The 16,773-nt window shown below is 46.5% G+C and overlaps 2 protein-coding genes across 13 annotated transcripts in view; one reads left to right on the top strand and one right to left on the bottom strand.

Moving 5' to 3' along the window:
• TATDN1 (TatD DNase domain containing 1) overlaps positions 1–8,186 on the bottom strand; it is a 46,319-nt gene extending 38,133 nt beyond the window's left edge. For 5 of the 11 annotated variants that reach the window (XR_014842840.1, XR_014842839.1, XR_014842841.1 and 2 more), the window contains exon 1: positions 8,039–8,186. Coding sequence is in view for 1 of the 11 variants with exons in the window: in NM_001244525.1 (NP_001231454.1) it covers positions 8,039–8,060 (22 nt within the window). In the remaining 10 variants the exon portion in view is untranslated. 11 annotated transcript variants of the gene reach the window in all.
• NDUFB9 (NADH:ubiquinone oxidoreductase subunit B9) lies at positions 8,123–16,105 on the top strand. Of its 2 annotated transcripts, none has more exons than XM_013996497.2 (4): positions 8,123–8,285; positions 11,111–11,303; positions 12,422–12,535; positions 15,890–16,105. In XM_013996497.2, exons 1-4 carry the CDS (start codon positions 8,185–8,187, stop codon positions 16,019–16,021), a joined length of 540 nt encoding a protein of 179 aa, XP_013851951.1. In that variant the 5' UTR covers positions 8,123–8,184; the 3' UTR covers positions 16,022–16,105. The 2 variants fall into 2 exon arrangements, with proteins under 2 accessions (XP_013851951.1, XP_084877837.1); XM_085021711.1 differs by having other exon boundaries at positions 8,123–9,645; positions 9,878–11,303.
• The last annotated feature ends 668 nt before the right edge of the window (positions 16,106–16,773 follow it).

Genomic DNA, 16,773 nt, shown 5'->3' with positions numbered 1-16,773 from the left:
TTTCTCCTTCTAGGAAAGAACTGTGGCTCGAACTGGAAAATGAATGTGAAAGTATCTTGCAAATTAAAAGCCTTATAAAATGTAATTATTCCACTATTATTATTGAGCACAGTATAAATTCTGTACCATGCCCATAACAAATGGAATTTTAGTCGGCATTAGCTGTAGTGTCAGACTACCTTAAGTGGTTGATGCTCCTAATCAAGACATCACTTTTGTTTTCCCGAAACTATGGCATGTACAAGTTCCCGGGCCAGGGATCAAACCTGCGTTGCAGCTGCAGCCTGCACCACAGCTGTGGCAACACCAGATCTTTCACCTTCTGTACCACATGGGAACCCCCTCAACATCATTACTAAATAGCCAAATGTGGATGTTCCTGCTGTGGCTCAGCGGTAAGGAACCCGACTAGTATCCATGAGGATGCAGGTTCAATCAGGGGGTTAAGGGTCCCGCGTTGCTGTGAGCTGTAGGGTAGGCTGACAGGTGCAGATCTGATTCGACCCCCTAGCCTGGGAACCTGCATATACTGCAGGTGTGGCCCTAAAAACTAAATAAATAAATAATAGCCAAATGTAAGTCAGTTTGTTTATATTTTAGATTCAGGATGCAACCATGAAAATAAGCCAAAATCCTGTTTAACTTGTTCAAAATGTTCTGGCACATATGGAACAGTATCTTCTCACTTGAAAAATTCCTATCCTATCAGAAGTATGCCTCCTGATGGAGTTCCTGTTGTGGCGCAGCAGAAACGAATCAGACTAGGAATCATGAGGTTGCAGGTTCTATCCCTGGCCTCGCTCAGTGGGTTAAGGATCCGGTGTTGCCGTGAGCTGTGGTGTAGGTTGCAGACACCGCTCAGATCCTGCGTTGCTGTGGCTCTGGCATAGGCCGAAGGCTACAGCTCTGATTAGACCCCTAGCCTGGGAACCTCCATATGCTGCAGGTGTGGCCCTAAAAAGACAAAAAAGACCAAAAAAAAAAAAAAAGTATGCCTATTGAGAATAAACTAAAAAAATTAAATCCAGTACAAACATCAATTTTTAGCTTGAAAAACTAAGTATACGAGAGATAAGGGCGAGAGAGCCCAACAGGAAGATAAGGAAGCAAAGTGGACAATCACTACCCCTGGCTGGGGGGAATACTGAGGGATTCATCATTTAGTGGCACGTCACCTTATAAGGAGAAGTAATGTTTCTTTTCCATTAATTTTCTTCTTTTATTAGCTGCCTTTAAAAGCTGTATCTGCATTACTGCTAAGAGCTGTCTCCAGTATCAAAGGAGATTTATTTTTTCAAAACAGAAGAAAACCACATCTCCAAGCCGACGCCTCCCTGTCTGGTCTATCCTGCTGTTGCCATGACTTAGGGATACAAAGGGTCAGCCAACAGAGCATTTGATAGAGATGGTTTCAGATTGACTTAGCCTTTAGATATAACTTCAAGCTAACAGGAAATAAAGGTGACTGGAGAACAAGCTATAAACATCACCACCTGGCAAACAGACATATCCAGGAGACAAGTCTTTTGTGGGACAACCAGCCAAATGGCTTGTGCAAGACACTGCCATGAAGAAATTCGCTCGATCAAGCGGAGGGCAAGCTATGGCCTGTGTGCCATTGCCTATTTTTGTTTGTTCCTGAGCTAAAGATAGTTTTACATTTATTTATTTTGTCTTTTTAAGGGCTGCACCAGCAGCATATGGAGGTTCCCAGGCTAGGGGTCTAATCAGAGCTATAGCTGCCGGCCTACACCACTGCCATAGAAACACCAGTTCCGAGCTGCATCTGCCACCTCACCACAGCTCATGGCAACACCGGATCCTTAACCCACCAAGTGAGGCCATGGATCGAACCCACAACCTCATGGTTCCTAGTCGAATTTGTTTCCTAGTTTTACAAACAGTTGGAAGAAAAAAGTCAGAAGAAGCATATATTTTGTGACGTAAAAATTATAAGAAACTCAAGTTTCAGTATCCAAAAAAGTTTTATTGGAACACATAACCCTTTGTTTACAGAGTATCCACAATTGCTTTTGAGTGACAAAGTCAGAGCTGAGTAGTTGCATACGGCCTGCCAAACAAAAAAATATCTATGACCCTTCGAGGAAAAGTTGGCCAATCTCTCCACTAGATTCAAGAATTTAAAGGACGCGCAAATGCAGGGCCCTGGACTGGATGCTGTCTTGCACAAGACCACTTTAGAAAAGAGGCTCCTTCAGAGAGATCCCGTGCCCCTTCCACCATGTAAGGACAGAGTGAGAAGGCACCCACTGCAGGCCAGGAAGAGGGTCCCCACCAGAACGTAACCATGCTGGCACCTCATCTAGGATTTCCCAGCCTTCAAAACTGTGAGAAATAAACCTATTTTTAAAAATGTATTTCTTGGAGTTCCCGTCGTGGCGCAGTGGTTAACGAATCCGACTAGGAACCATGAGGTTGCAGGTTCGGTCCCTGCCCTTGCTCAGTGGGTTAACGATCTGGCGTTGCCGTGAGCTGTGGTGTAGGTTGCAGACGTGGCTCAGATCCCGCGTTGCTGTGGCTCTGGCGTAGGCCGGTGGCTACAGCTCCGACTCAACCCCTAGCCTGGGAACCTCCATATGCCTCGGGAGTGGCCCAAGAAATAGCAAAAAGACAAAAAAAAAAAAAAATGTATTTCTTTTATCTTTTTAGGGCCAAACCTGCGGCATATGGAGGTTCCCAGGCTAGGGGATGAACTGGAACTGCAGCTGCTGGCCTATACCACAGCCACAGCAATTCGAGTTCAAAGCTGCATCTGAGACCTACACCACAGCTCATGGCAACACCGGACCCTTAACCCACTGAGCGAGGGCAGGAATCAAACCTGTGTCCTCATGGATGCTAGTTGGGTTTGTTACCGCTGAGCCACGACAGAAACTCCAAAGTTATTGTTTATAAGCTCCCCAGACTGTGGTGTTTTGTTACCACAGTCCAAACAGACTAAGGCAATCTTGTATGTCACCTTCTCTCTCAATCTGTATACACCAAATAGGTGGGTTTTCTCTCATCTCTCGAATCTGTGTACTCTGCCGCCTCCACTACTACAACACTCTCAGCCAAAGCCAGCCTGGATCCACTTCGGCCCCCATTCATTCTGTTCTGCATTTGATGAAGGTTTCTTTTCATTCACGGGACTCTGCACTGTCACTCTTGATACTCACATCATTAACACAAATAATCACAGCTCTGCAAATCTCCAATGCATTCCATATCATTCTCCCTCCTCCCTCAACCCCTTCAGACCCACTGGTCTTCTTTCGCTTGCTCATAAGTGCGATGCACCTTCCTGCCACAGGATGTTTGCACAGGCTGTTCTGTTCGGGACCTTCCTTCTGCCTCACGCTCAATCATTCGGAACGCAGCCCAAGTGAGCTTCCTCAAGGAAGCCTTTTCAGACCTTCCAGTCTTAAGTTTTGTTCCTCATCAAATGCCCAGAGACCCATGTTCCTTTTCTTCAGTGCCCTCTTGTGGTAAAAAGTCATCGTGGCACTTAAGGGGCTGTTTGTCTCCACCACCAGACCCTGACCTACCCACGGAGTCCCAGCATTCAGCACACTGTGTGGCACACAGTGGAGATTCAGTGAAGTATTTGCAGAGTTAATGAATGAATGAGGACCAGGTTGCCCAGGGGAATTCAGGACAAAGAACAGACGATAAGGCGCAGTCCCTATCGAAATGAGATTCAGAAGAGACAGCCAGCAACCCCAACCGGCCTGCTTCTAGGGACAAAGGGCAGGATCAGAACCCTGTTAAAAGAACACAGCTATAGATAAACCTTAGATACCTAAGAGGCCCCAGCTAGTTGGTCCCAAGATGTAGTTATGTTACTAATTACTGCCAGCTCCTTTCTCACTGGCTCATTTGGTGGGAGTGGGAGCAGAGGCTACTAGGATAGGCATCATCTAACCCGTGCTTCATAAACTAGGGGTGTTTCAGAGGACACTGTCACTCTTGAGATTCCCTGGAGTATCAACTTTACTTTGGAAGATTCTTTTTATTTTATTTATTCATTTATTGTGCTTTTTAGGCCTGCACTCTCGGCATATGGAGTTTCCCAGGCTAGAGGTTGAATTGGAGCTACAGCTGCCAGCCTACACCACAGCCACAGCAAAGCAGGATCCAAGTTGAGTCTGCGACCTACACCACAGCTCACCACAATGCCGGATCCTGAACTCACTGAGCCAGGCCAGGGACTGAACTCGCATCCTCATGGATTCTAGTGGGGTTCATTAACCGCTGAGCCATGAAGGGAACTCCAGATTCTTTTAATTTTAAAAGGACACCATGTTATTTCAGAGGTAACACAAAATATCCAAGGAAATTTTGTAAATACATCAAGATTTACACATCATTGCTACCACCCCTACCACCCTGGGATATATAATCCACTCCATGCCCTTAAGTGAACTTTGGCGGGCAAGTTCCCCAGCACAGATGGGCCAGCACTGAAAAGGGACATTCCACTATGTCCCAAGTTCTATCACCTTGCAATAATTAAGCATAGATTCGTATTACTACGCAGCTTGAGGATATAATCACCTGTGGTATGAAACTCAATGTCACAGAAATTAGTCTCAAGCATAACCTAGGACACAATCTTGAAGGGTCCTCTAGGAGACAGCAATGTTTCTGATAAAACACAAAATACATACTTCTGCTTCCTGCCCTCCACCCCCATGTTAGAAACACCGAAGTAGTTGTGTTGGGCAGCCAGTAGTCACGCAATTTGAGAAGGGAAAGATGTAGAAGCTGTTCTAAATCAAAAGCTAAGGCTGTCTTTAAACTCTGGTTTAGTTTCTCATGCACGTGTTTCATGTACAGCTTGTTCATGGACCAATTGTCCCTGGGTCTGATATGGTGTTTTTCAAAGTACGGCTCATGACTTTTTTCTTTTCTGGCAGCACCCCACTGTATGTGGAAGTTCCTAGGCCAGGGATCAAATCTGAGCCTCAGCTGTGGCCATGCCGGATCCTTAACCCACAGGGCCAGGCTGGAGACTGAACTGGTGCTGCCACAGAGACAAGCCAGATCATTAACCCACTGCACCACAGTGGGAACTCCTGCTCAGGCAGACATTCATGCAGCAGGTCATAAGCAGAACTTTTTAAACAGCATGGAATAAATATTAACTATCAGTAAGTCAGAACAACAAAGACAGAATGTGTAGTATGATCCCATTTTTGTTATAAGACCAAAACATCTATTTGTGTATTTTTATGATCCTGTATAAATTTATTTAAAAATTAGGGATGGATATAATTTAAACACCAGTTACCTCAGGGGATTATGCAGAAAAAAAGTTATTCCAATGAAATTCATCTTCTTAAAGAAGTTTTTTCTAGCTTATCTGGTTTAGATTCCTTTATCAATTTTCTTGCCATCTTGGTACTAAAATTACACATTCTTTGACCTACTCATTCATACTTCCACTGAATAGTCACCGTACCAGCCCTAGGAAACAAAGGTAAATACCACCGATTATCTGCCTGAAAAGAGTGCATCTAGTGGGAAAGACAGATACATATTTAATTAAAAACTAATGTGACATAGGGTAGAGTTATAAAGTCTTAAGGAACAAGTGAAAAATCAACTAGGCAAGAGAGTAGTCAGTAGGATATTAGAGGTAGGGCCCAGTGGCCCTAAACTACCACTCTAAAACCTTGTCGGAGACAAGAAACAGCACCTCCAAAGGGCTCATAGGGCATAAAAAGAGTGAGCCTGGAAAAGGCGGCAGGACCGGGCCACAGAAAGGCATTCTGTGTGCCATGTTAAGACATTTCAGCTGGCCCAAGGATGGTGACTGAAATATTTGAAGGAGAAGAAAAATGTAGCTGATATGTTTTTTTATACTGTGGAGGCTACACAGAGGATGAATTTAAGGAGACAAAACTTGAGACAGGGGGTTAATTTTTTTTATTATAAACACAAACCTTGAAAAAAAAAAAGTCTTTTCTTTGGTAAGTGTTTCATGGCTCTTACTCCATCTCCCCCATCAGTTTATCAGAGATTGGAGTAAAGAGGCTGAGATATCTGGAAAGTTTAGAGTTTGTGAGGATCTACCTGCCCCTCAACCCCACCCAAGGCTCTCCCTCAGCCTTTTAAAAAAATGTCTTTTGTGGAGTTCCCGTCGTGGCTCAGTGGTTAATGAATCCGACTAGGAACCATGAGGTTGCAGGTTCGATCCCTGGCCTTGCTCAGTGGGTTAAGGATCTGGCGTTGCCGTGAGCTGTGGTGGAGGTTGCAGACTCGGGTCGGATCCTGCGTTGCTGTGGCTGTGGCATAGGCCGGCAGCTACAGCTCCGATTTGACCCCTAGCCTGGGAACCTCCATATGCAGTGGGAAGCAGCCTTAGAAAACGCAAAAAGACCAAAAAAAAAAAAAAAACTCTTTTGTGGCACTTAACACATTCTCCCTGCCCTTGCTTTTGACTGTACAGACCCTCCTGTGTGAAAACTAACTATACCATGAGATTCTTTGTTTTTTTAAGTGGCCACGCCCACAGCATATGCAAGAGATTGAATTCAAGCTGCAGCTGCAACCTACGCTGCAGCTGCGGCAAAACCGCATCCTTTAACTCACTGCACCTGGCTGGGGGCCTAACCTGGCCTCAGCAGCGACCTGAGCTGCTACAGTTGGATTCTTAGCTCACTGCAGCACAGCAGAACTCCCCAGATTCTTTTTACAATTCCACATACTTAGTACAATGTCTTTGTAAAAAATGTCACTTAAATTAACTCTCAGATCTAAATTTATAATCTTAACCACTCTCCTGAGTGCCAGACATTTCCAATTGCTCAGTAAATATCTCTACCCAAAAGGTCCTATAAGAGTCTGAAACTTAACCGAATCCAAACGGATCTTGCTGTAGCACCCAGCCACTCCCATTACGTTTCCATTTCACATTTAGGTTATTTATCCCAACCCTGAATCATCTCTGTTCTCTCCTTTATCTGACATAAACACTCAGCTGCTAAACGCTGCATACGTATCTCTCTTCTCTTTGTCTCTCCCGTTTCCGGTGTCGTAGTTCAAGCTCTGAAATGCTTCTCTGCCTCTCCCTACGCCCCACCAAACCTAACAGCTGTCAGGATTACTGTACTAAAGCAGAGATGTGATCACTGTCATTTTCCACCTTCAAGTAGCTGGAAACTTCACAAAAACAAGGATCATGCCCAGCTTTACCCACTGCTGTATCCCATAGCCCAGGGCCCCCAATATGTACTGGCCCTCAATGATTTACTTAATGAATGCTCCTGGTGAAAAGTCTTCAGCGAGGCTCTACTCTATACACAGTAAAATTAACCTCATCAAGACATTCGAGTCCCAAGTTACCCTTCCAATCCTAGCTCTCACACTGTCCCATACTTGTAAATGCCTGATACAAGTATGCTTATTCCTTTAGTTTCTGTCGCATTTTCCCTCTCTTGTTCTACCCATGCTGAATGGATTACCGTACTTGTCAGGTAATAGAACTTGTTTCTCTTCCCGCTATTTATGCCGTCAGTTTCCCCACCAGATGGGGATGACAGCAGAGCAGGGACCTGGCCTGTATTCCTAGGCCGGTGCCGGGCAAACCAGGGTCGAACCAGGGTCGTTCAGTAACTGCGATATGAACGCACGAATTAGCGAATAAACGGGTGCCTCGAAGCTATCCTCCTCTCCACCGCGGAGACGGGAAAAGGCGGGAGGTGCAGAAGGGATGGAGGGTCAGCTAGGGACTGGCCTTCTGGGGTTTTTTTGGTAGCTCTGCCTCCTTTTATCTTTTTATTCAATACAACGCATGCTGGGAAAAGCATAAATCATAATGCAGCTCGTGAATTTCCACAAATAAGCACACCCGTGAAGCCAGCACCCAAACCGCGATCCTGAACATTATTAGCACCCAGAAACCTCCCCGCGCCCTCTTCCATAGGGTGCACTTTCAACCCGCAAAGAGCCGGAGAGCTCACATCCTGGGCCCTCCGGCGGCGGTGGGCGACGCCTGAGGATTGCAAGGCCAAAGATCCAGGAAAAGTCTTACCCACGAACTTGAACCGGCTCATGACTGCAGCCCTGGCTCCTCCCCGGCGGAAGCGGAAGTGGCCGCCGCTCGCCCCGCCCTTCCGGGGAAGCCCCACCCCTCGTTTTCCGGCAGCGCCCGCGGCCGCTGAAGGTGAGCGGGCCGTCATGGCTTTCTCGGCGCCGGCGGCCTACCTGACCCACCAGCAGAAGGTGCTGCGGCTTTATAAGCGGGCGCTGCGCCACCTGGAGTCGTGGTGCGTCCACAGGTGAGAGAGGGGGACCCACGGCGCGGGGAGGTGAGGCGGAGGCCTCCACGGAGGCCGAAAGGCCCTAGTGACCCGGGGGGAGGGGAGAGAGGTGTCAAGGACTTCGGGAACGGGGTGGAAGGCGACGTCTCGACCCACAGAGCCCCCGCGTAGACCCGGGTTCGAATGCAGACTTCGTCGCCCGCAGGTGCGCGAGACCTTGAAGAATTGCTTATTTGGCCCAGGCCTCACTTTTCTGATCAGGAAAATGGACACAGGACCCAGTGTCGAGGGTGGCATGTCGATTAAGAAAGTGCCTCCGGCGTTCACTAAGTAATAGTTTTCTTCATGACCTTCTCGTTCCTAATATTAGCAGTAATAATCTATGCATATTTTCTCTTGTCCTCACAACTCTGGGAGTTAGGGATTATTTGGCCTTATTTTATAGATGAGGAGAGAGAAGCTAGAGAGTAATTTGTTCAAGGCCCTGAATCTGGTAAGTGGCCAGCCAGGATTAAAACTCAGGTGTCTTAACCACAAAGCATCATTATCCTTCCCATCAGCTTTTCTTGTTTTAGCTTCATCCATTCCTTTTTATTATCTTCACATTGCATGAATTCTCATCATCTCTCTCTCTTCATCTAAGATTAGTCATAGAACATATTCATAAAACATACAGATTTTTGTGACCTACACGCAATGCATGGTGGGGTGACAACCCAAAATGTGTGAATGCCAGACCTCCACTCCCTTAGCCAAATCCTAAAACCTTGTCCCACAAAGAAGGGCCTTTGAGAAAAACCTCTAAACAATGAGAAACTGAGTACATCTGGAAGAGTTGTGGAAAGGATCCTTGATTGCATATATGGGCTTATTGTAAAGTCATTGACCTACTTCTCTTTGCTAAGTAGGAAGATGGCCAGGTTCAAGGTTGTAAGATTAATTACTTCCCTAATTTCTCCTTATTCATTCATCTGACAGAATTTGCATTCCAGGTGTATGCTGACTGATGCATAAATAAGCCTATAAGGCTTCTTTCTCATCTGTAGCAACTAGTGGATAAATGGGGAAGATGGACCTATAAACAAATAGATAACATGGAGAATTATCAGTTATATAAAAAGGAAGGAAGTTGAGCCGTCAAGAATTCTACATATAGAGTTCCCATCGTGGCTCGGTGGTTAACGAATCCGACTAGGAACCATGAAGTTGTGGGTTCGATCCCTGGCCTTGCTCAGTGGGTTAAGGATCCAGCATTGCTGTGAGCTGTGGTGTAGGTTACAGACTCGGCTTGGATCCTGCTTTGCTGTGGCTCTGGAGTATGCCAGTGGCTACAGCTCCAATTCGACCCCTAGCCAGAGAACCTCCATATGCCACGGGGGTGGCCCAAGAAATGGCAAAAAGACAAAAAAAAAAAAAAAAGAATTTTAATCTGAGGGAGTTCCTGTTGTGGCTCAGTGGGTTACCAACCCGACTAGTATCCAAGAGGATGCAGGTTTGATCCCTGGCCTCTCTCAGTGGGTTAAAGGGTTCAGCGTTCCTGCGGCTGTGGCATAGGCCGACAGTCCCAGTTCCCATCCAACCCCTAGCCTGGGAACTTCCACATGCCACAGGTGTGGCCCTTAAAAAAAAAAAATTTCTACATCTTAGAAAAAGTTCAGTCTTAAGAAGAAAGGATAAAGTAGTAACTATGATAAAACTAATTTAGCATTTCTTTAAGTCTCATTAAAATCTTTTCTCCAGTACTTGATTGATTTTTTTTTTCTTCCATTTGCCCTCAAAGTGCTGTTTGTTCTGCATGGGTCCGTCCTAGTCCCTTGGTTATTGCTATGTAAAGTTTGGGTAACCCATCTAACACTGGGACTTTGTTACACCTAGCCTCATTTGTCGCTAGAGCTGTATTTCCAGCTGTTAAATTACCTACAGTTCTCTGAAACGGAACCTGTTCTCTTTTCACTACCTCATTTTGGTTCTTCTCCCAAATTCCCTGGCTCAGCTAATGGTATTCCTAGTGATCATTCAGCTTTAAGTCTTAGCATTATTTTCAAGAACTCCCTACTAAACCACTATGCCAACGACATACATACTTGTTTGCCACGTACAATTGGATGTGGTTTTTGTAAATTCTCTTCCCAATATAATAATATTAGTAGCTGACACTGGGCCCTGGGGTGTACCAAGCACTGTCTGAAGTGTGTTTATATGTTTTACCTTCTCAAGTCTTTAGGGCAACCCTAAGGTATCGATAAGGTCATGGAGGAGGAGGAACCCATGGCCTAATTACTTTAATTTACCCTAGATTACACAGCAAGTAACTGCTGAGCTAAGATTTAGCCCTAAGCAATCTGACCTGATAGCCCACTCTAATAGCTTTGTAGTCTAAGTGCTTCTCTCCTGTCACCATCCATCACTATTGCCTGCTTTAGGCCGTTGTCATCTGAGGCCTGGAATACTATCAAAACCCCAGAAATGATCTCTGCCCGTGGTTTCTTCTAGAAACTGACACTTGCCTAAGGTGTCGGTCAGAATTCAAACCCAGGTTTGTCTGTTACAGCAGTATTGTTTCTACCCTGCCTTCGACATCTTTGTATCTCCAGAATTTAGCACCCAGCACAAGGTAGGAGGAAATTCATTAAGAGGACAACAGTACAGTAGCTTTTGCTGCTGGTGTTCGGGACTCTGCCAAGGAAGCTGTCGTGATGATGCAGCTGCTCCATAGGCAGGGCCTGGGAAGTTCCCCTACTCACCTGGAAGGCGTTAGCGGAAGTACCGCCCCTTGTCAGATGGTAATACTGCCCAATTGAGTAGATAAAACATTTCTAATCTCTCAATCATTCTGGTTGAAGGGACAAATACCGGTACTTTGCTTGTTTGATGAGAGCCCGATTTGATGAACACAAGAATGAAAAGGATATGGTGAAGGCCACCCAGCTGCTGAGGCAGGCCGAGGAGGAATTCTGGTACGGTCAGCACCCTCAGCCATACATCTTCCCCGAGTCTCCTGGGGGCACCTCCTACGAGAGATACGAGTGTTACAAGGTGGGTGAGCACCACAGGGGTCTCGAGCCCCAAACCTCAGCCGCGGAAACCACTTGCCCTTTTAGGGGCAGCTAGGAGATTCCTTTCCTGACAGTTAGCCTTTTTCTCATGTGTTAGTTTGCTCTCTCCCAGGTGCTATCAAGACTTTTCTTTCCAGGAGTTCCCGCCCTGGCGCAGCGGAAACGAATCTGACTGGGAACCATGAGGTTTCGGGTTCAATCCCTGGCTTCACTCAGTGGGTTGAGGATCCGGCATTGCCGTGAACTGTGGTGTGGGTCACAGACGCGACTCGGATCTGGCGTGGCTGTGGTGTAGGCTGGCGGCTACAGCTCCGATTTGACCCCTAGCCTGGGAACCTCCATTATGCCGCAGGTGCGGCCCTAAAAAGACAAAAGACCAAAAAAAAAAAAAAAGAAAGAAAGAATTTTCTCTCCAAATTTAGTTCCAAGGTCTTGCAGTATACTTTTTTGGCAGAGGGCTAAAGGACTTGGAAAATAATTCTTTTTCAGACTTCAGAGTTAACCAGTTTCATTTGGTGCTCAGTGTTTCTAAGAAATTCTAAGTGGTGTCCAAGTAACATAAAGCACTCTGGATATCTGGACAACGCAGATGGGGGAATGGTGCCGGTTCTCTTTGGACTGACTTGCTGTATGTTTTCAACCCTAGGCTGTTTTACTCTAAGGCATACTCCTTTATCTCGGTCCTCTGCTAACCATTGCGTAGTGTTCAAAAGAGTCCAATTAAAAAATGCTCCTTGGGGGAGTTCCTGTCGTGGCTCAGTGGTTAAGGAATCCAACTAGGAACCATGAGGTTGAGGGTTTGGTCCCTGGCCTTGCTCAGTGGGTTAAGGATCCGGCGTTGCCGTGAGCTGTGGTGTAGATTGCAGACCCAGTCAGATCTGGTGTTGCTGTGGCTCTGGCACAGGCCGGCGGCTACAGCTCCGATTGGACCCCTAGCCTGAGAACCTCCATATGCCATGGGAGTGGCCCAAGAAATGGCAAAAAGACAAAAAAAAAAAAAAAAATCTCCTTGATTTTTGTTTTCTATCTCACGAGCAGACCCTTCCCATGCCATGTAAATGTCCCGTAGAATGACGCTGTGATTTCCTCTCCCGACAGGTTCCTGAGTGGTGCTTAGATGACTGGCATCCTTCTGAGAAAGCCATGTATCCTGATTACTTTGCCAAGAGAGAGCAGTGGAAGAGACTTCGGAGAGAAAGCTGGGAGCGAGAGGTGAGTCTTGCCTATGTTTTTCTTTGGTCAACACCCAGAAGGAGCTGAGGTTCTGTTCCCCATGTGCAGAGGTCCAGGTTCCAGCTCTGACAGTTACTTTGGCCCCTTGCCTCTCAGATATACTTTCACTTTCAAGTGTGTTAAATGGAACATCTGCACCTGTCTTAAAAATAGATTAAAATGTGTTCCCTGGTCTTTTGGCTTTTCTGTTCTCTAATTTTGCCTCCCCCACTTCCCCTCCCTAGTCCTTGGCCTCCTTACCTTGCTCTACTCAACATTCCCTTAACTTTCGCCACTAGTGCTATGGGCATTTTTTTTTTCAACTCATGATGTCTGATTTATATTTTAAAAAGCTCGATCTTGCTGTAGTTTGAAGAATATAGTGGAGAGGGTAAGGGGTTATTGCAGTAGTTTTAGTTCAGAGATCATGGCAGCCAGCACTAGAGTGGATGCGGTGGAATTGGAAGGAGATTCAGGATGTTGTTTGGAGAGATAGGAAGCATGATTGGTTATTAGGGATGAAGGACAAGGAAGAATCAAGAATGAGTTCCAGGTTTTAAGCTTCAACATCTGGAGTTTGGTGGTGGTGTTACTGAGATAGGGAAGAGAGGGGGGAAAACAGATGTCAGAAGGACAATCAAGTGTTCAGTTTTATTTTTATTTTTTTGTTTTTTTTAGGGCTGCACCTCGGCCTATGGAGGTTCCCAGGCTAGGGGTTGAATCGGAATTACAGCTGCGGGCCTATGCCACAGCAACACCAGATCTGAGCCGAGTCTGTGACCTACACCACAGCTCACGGCAGCGCCGGATCCTTAACCCACTGATTGAGGCCAGGGATCGAACCCACAACCTCATGGTTCCTAGTCAAGATTCGTTTCCACTGCGCCACAATGGAAACTCCAAGTGTTCAGTTTTAAATTTATGTTTAAGGATGTTAAATTTGGAGTTCACGCAATGACTCAGCAGGTGAAGAACCTGTCATTGTCTCCTTGAACCGACAGGTTCCATCCCTGGCTTTGCTCAGTGGGTTTAGGATCTGGCGTTGCCACAAGCTGCAGATGTAGGTTGCAAATGTGGCTCCAATCCACTGTTGCCGTGGCTGTGATGTAGGCTTCATTTGCAGCTCCGACTTGACCCCTAGCTCGGGAACTTCCATGTGTCATAGGTACAGCCAATAAAAAAGAAAAAAATAGTTAAATTTGGGAATCCCTGTGAGACATCAAGTGTCAGAAGTGGGTGATTTTTTGGATGTAAGAATCTGGAATTCGAGAGATTTTAGCTCAGAATAGAAGTTTTTGAATTACCAGTTGTTTTAAAAGCCATGGGATTTGGAGTGAATGGCCTCTTGTGGGTGCCCTTCCCTGTGTAAAGGAACTGGATAAAGATGGAAGGAAGCAACAGAAATGGATGCGATTGAGAGAGTAGAGAGACAAGTCTTGCGCCCTCCCACTTGGAGGGGTCAGGACCCCAGAGACTGAGCCAGGAGGGTGTGACAGGCCCAAGAAAAAGTGTTTCGGGAGTGGGCAGGGCTTAGCCTTCCTTGCCTTAGTGGAATAGATTGAGTGCCGGAAATAACATCCACAGATTGGGGCTACAGTTAAGGGCATTGCTGGCCTCGGTTCAGTCCTTTCCTAATCACACAGAAAAGGTGGTCGGAGGGCGAGGGAGAGAAAACTGAAGGGAGGGAGGACAGTCCTTGGACCTGTGCGGAGAACAGAGAAATGGCCAGTAACTGGAGGCTAAGAGACGATTTTCTTTTAAGCTATATAATAATCTGTGTATGCTGACTAGATTTGCAGTGATCAAGAAACAGAGTGTTGCAGAGAGATGGAAGAGGTACAAAAGGCAAGATTTTGAGGAGAGATGGGGTCCTGAAAGGAGGAGAGATTCTAACTCCATTCTAATCAGACAGTGATGTATATAATTATCTTTGGGCCAGAAGTTTTGATGATAGGGAAGTGACAGACTTCAATGTCAGAGCTTCTCTATTTCAAGTGAAATAAGAGGAAAAGCCCGGAAGGGAGTGCTGTGTGTTTGGAGAAACTGGAAAAGATGTGAAAATCGTGGGGAGAAGATGAGCTTGCTGGAGAATAGCAGCAAGGTTGGCACGCGGTAGTGAAGGCCCATCTGAAGTTGGGAACATCTGCATTGTGACTTTAGCAATACTGAGCTGTATAGGCGCGCAGGCTTGAAGGTAGACACATGGTTGTCTGCCATTGAGAGCGATGGGGCACTTGAGGTTATTCAAGAGGGAGTGGTTGTCTTGCTGGATTAAGGAGGGAAGTAGATGGGGGCTGATGCAGAGAAGGGCGACTTGGGTGTGAGGACCTATGAACTGGCAGCTGCTGGGAGTTTCAAGATTTTCAAGGGGACATTTAAGCAAATGAGCTGCAAGGGGGACACTGGTTGGATTCACTACTTGAATTCATGACTTGTGATCAAGGAGGGCAGTGTTTTCTATGAAGGGTCTCAGCATTTGGGAACTTAGGGTATATTTATTTATGGAGAGCAGCAGGTTCATTCTGCAGGTGATAATATGATAACCTCCTCTGCAAAATCGATCCTCCTCGGAGTTCTCGTGTGGCCCAGCAGGTTAAGGATTCAGCATTGTCACTGCAGTGGCTTGGGTTGCTGCTGTGGCGTGGGTTCAGTTCCTGGCCTGGGAATTTCTGAACGCTGAGGCCGTGGCTGAGACAAACAAACAAACAAAAAACCAAAACAAACAGTTTCTCCTTTACTTATTCTGTCAACATTATTAAATGGCACATGTGCTTGAGGCTTGGGTTAGCCACAATCTGGAATTGGTTTTTCTGGAGGAAGCTTCAGAAAATCATGGATCTGGAAAGTGGGTGTCTCGGGTCTCCTCTTTTGTGACGTGATGGTCTTGGAGATGGCTGGGCAGCAGGGGACAGAACTGAGCATATTTGCGTATGTGATCTCATGTTCTGTTTTGGTTGCTATTCGTGGGGCTTTCAATACTCCTAGTATATTCAAATTGAGGTTTCTTAAGGGTGCTTTTGGAGACTGCTTAGCTGAAACATAAGAATAAACATTTCAACAGGTGGGGGGATCCAAACGAGGGGGAATTGGAATGGTCAGTTGTCGGGGTTTTGCTTAATGAGTAAGAGGCGGGGCCGGAGGGTTTCTTCTCAGCTCTGCTGTCTTAAGATTGGGAACACCTTAAAGGAGAACAGCTTTGGTGTTTGAGTTAAAATGTGGACATAAAAACAATGCGCTTCAGTAGTGAGGATCAGTGTGTCATGTGACACCGCAGAAGCACTGCTGACACTTCTCTGGGGCAGAGACTGGACCGTCAGTTCACCTCCTTTTCTGTTGTTCCTTACCCTCCTGTAGGTTAAGCAGCTGCAGGAGGAAACCCCACCTGGCGGTCCCAGAACTGAAGCTTTGCCTCCAGCCCGAAAGGAAGGCGATTTGCCCCCACTGTGGTGGCATATTGTGACCAGGCCCCGAGAACGGCCCATGTAGGGGAAGATGCCTCACCAGTCCCACGTGCAAGTGAAATAAATTATAGGACATACGCTTGCCCTAATAAAGTAACTCAATATGGTATGGCCAGTGTGTTCTTCTGAGGGGCACAGGATGCTGGGTGACTGGGCCACTGTCGTTTTCTTACTAGCTGTGCACGTAAAGTATGTTTTCTTTTTTTCTTTTGTCTTTTGTCCTTTTAGGGCCGCACCCGCGGCATATGGAGGTTCCCAGGCTTGGGGTCCAATCAGAACCGTAGCTGCTGGCCTACACCAGAGCCATAGCAACGCCAGATCCGAGTCGCGTCTGCAATCTGCATCTCAGCTCACCACAACACCAGATCCTTAACCCACTGAGCAAGGCCAGGGATCAAACCCCGCAACCTCATGTTTCCTAGTTGGATTTGTTTCCGCTGCACCAAGACGGGAACTCCTGAAGTATGTTCTTTTCTTCCCCATTAAGTCTTATAGGCAACATGTGCTGTTAAGGGGACAACTGCAGGAGTTCCCCTGTGGCACAGCAGCTGGGGTCACTGCAGAGGTGCAAGTTCTACCCCCAGCTCAGCGGCCTGGGAACTTCCATAAGCCACAGGTGCAGCTGTTTTTAAAAAAAAAAAAAACTGCTGGAGAGCCAGATGCAAGATTTACTGGAACATGGAGTTCCCGTCGTGGCGCAGTGGTTAACGAATCCGACTAGGAACCATGAGGTAGTGGGTTCGGTCCCTGCCCTTGCTCAGTGGGTTAACGATCCAG

Source organism: Sus scrofa, chromosome 4 (genome assembly GCF_054392235.1).
Source record: "Sus scrofa isolate SSC_HxYL_T2T_F1_AM1 chromosome 4, Sscrofa_HxYL_maternal_Yorkshire_Landrace_v2.0, whole genome shotgun sequence".
NCBI lineage: Eukaryota > Metazoa > Chordata > Mammalia > Artiodactyla > Suidae > Sus > Sus scrofa.
The sequence above is the reverse complement of the archived record's forward strand: the minus strand, read 5'-3'. Positions and strand labels throughout refer to the sequence as shown.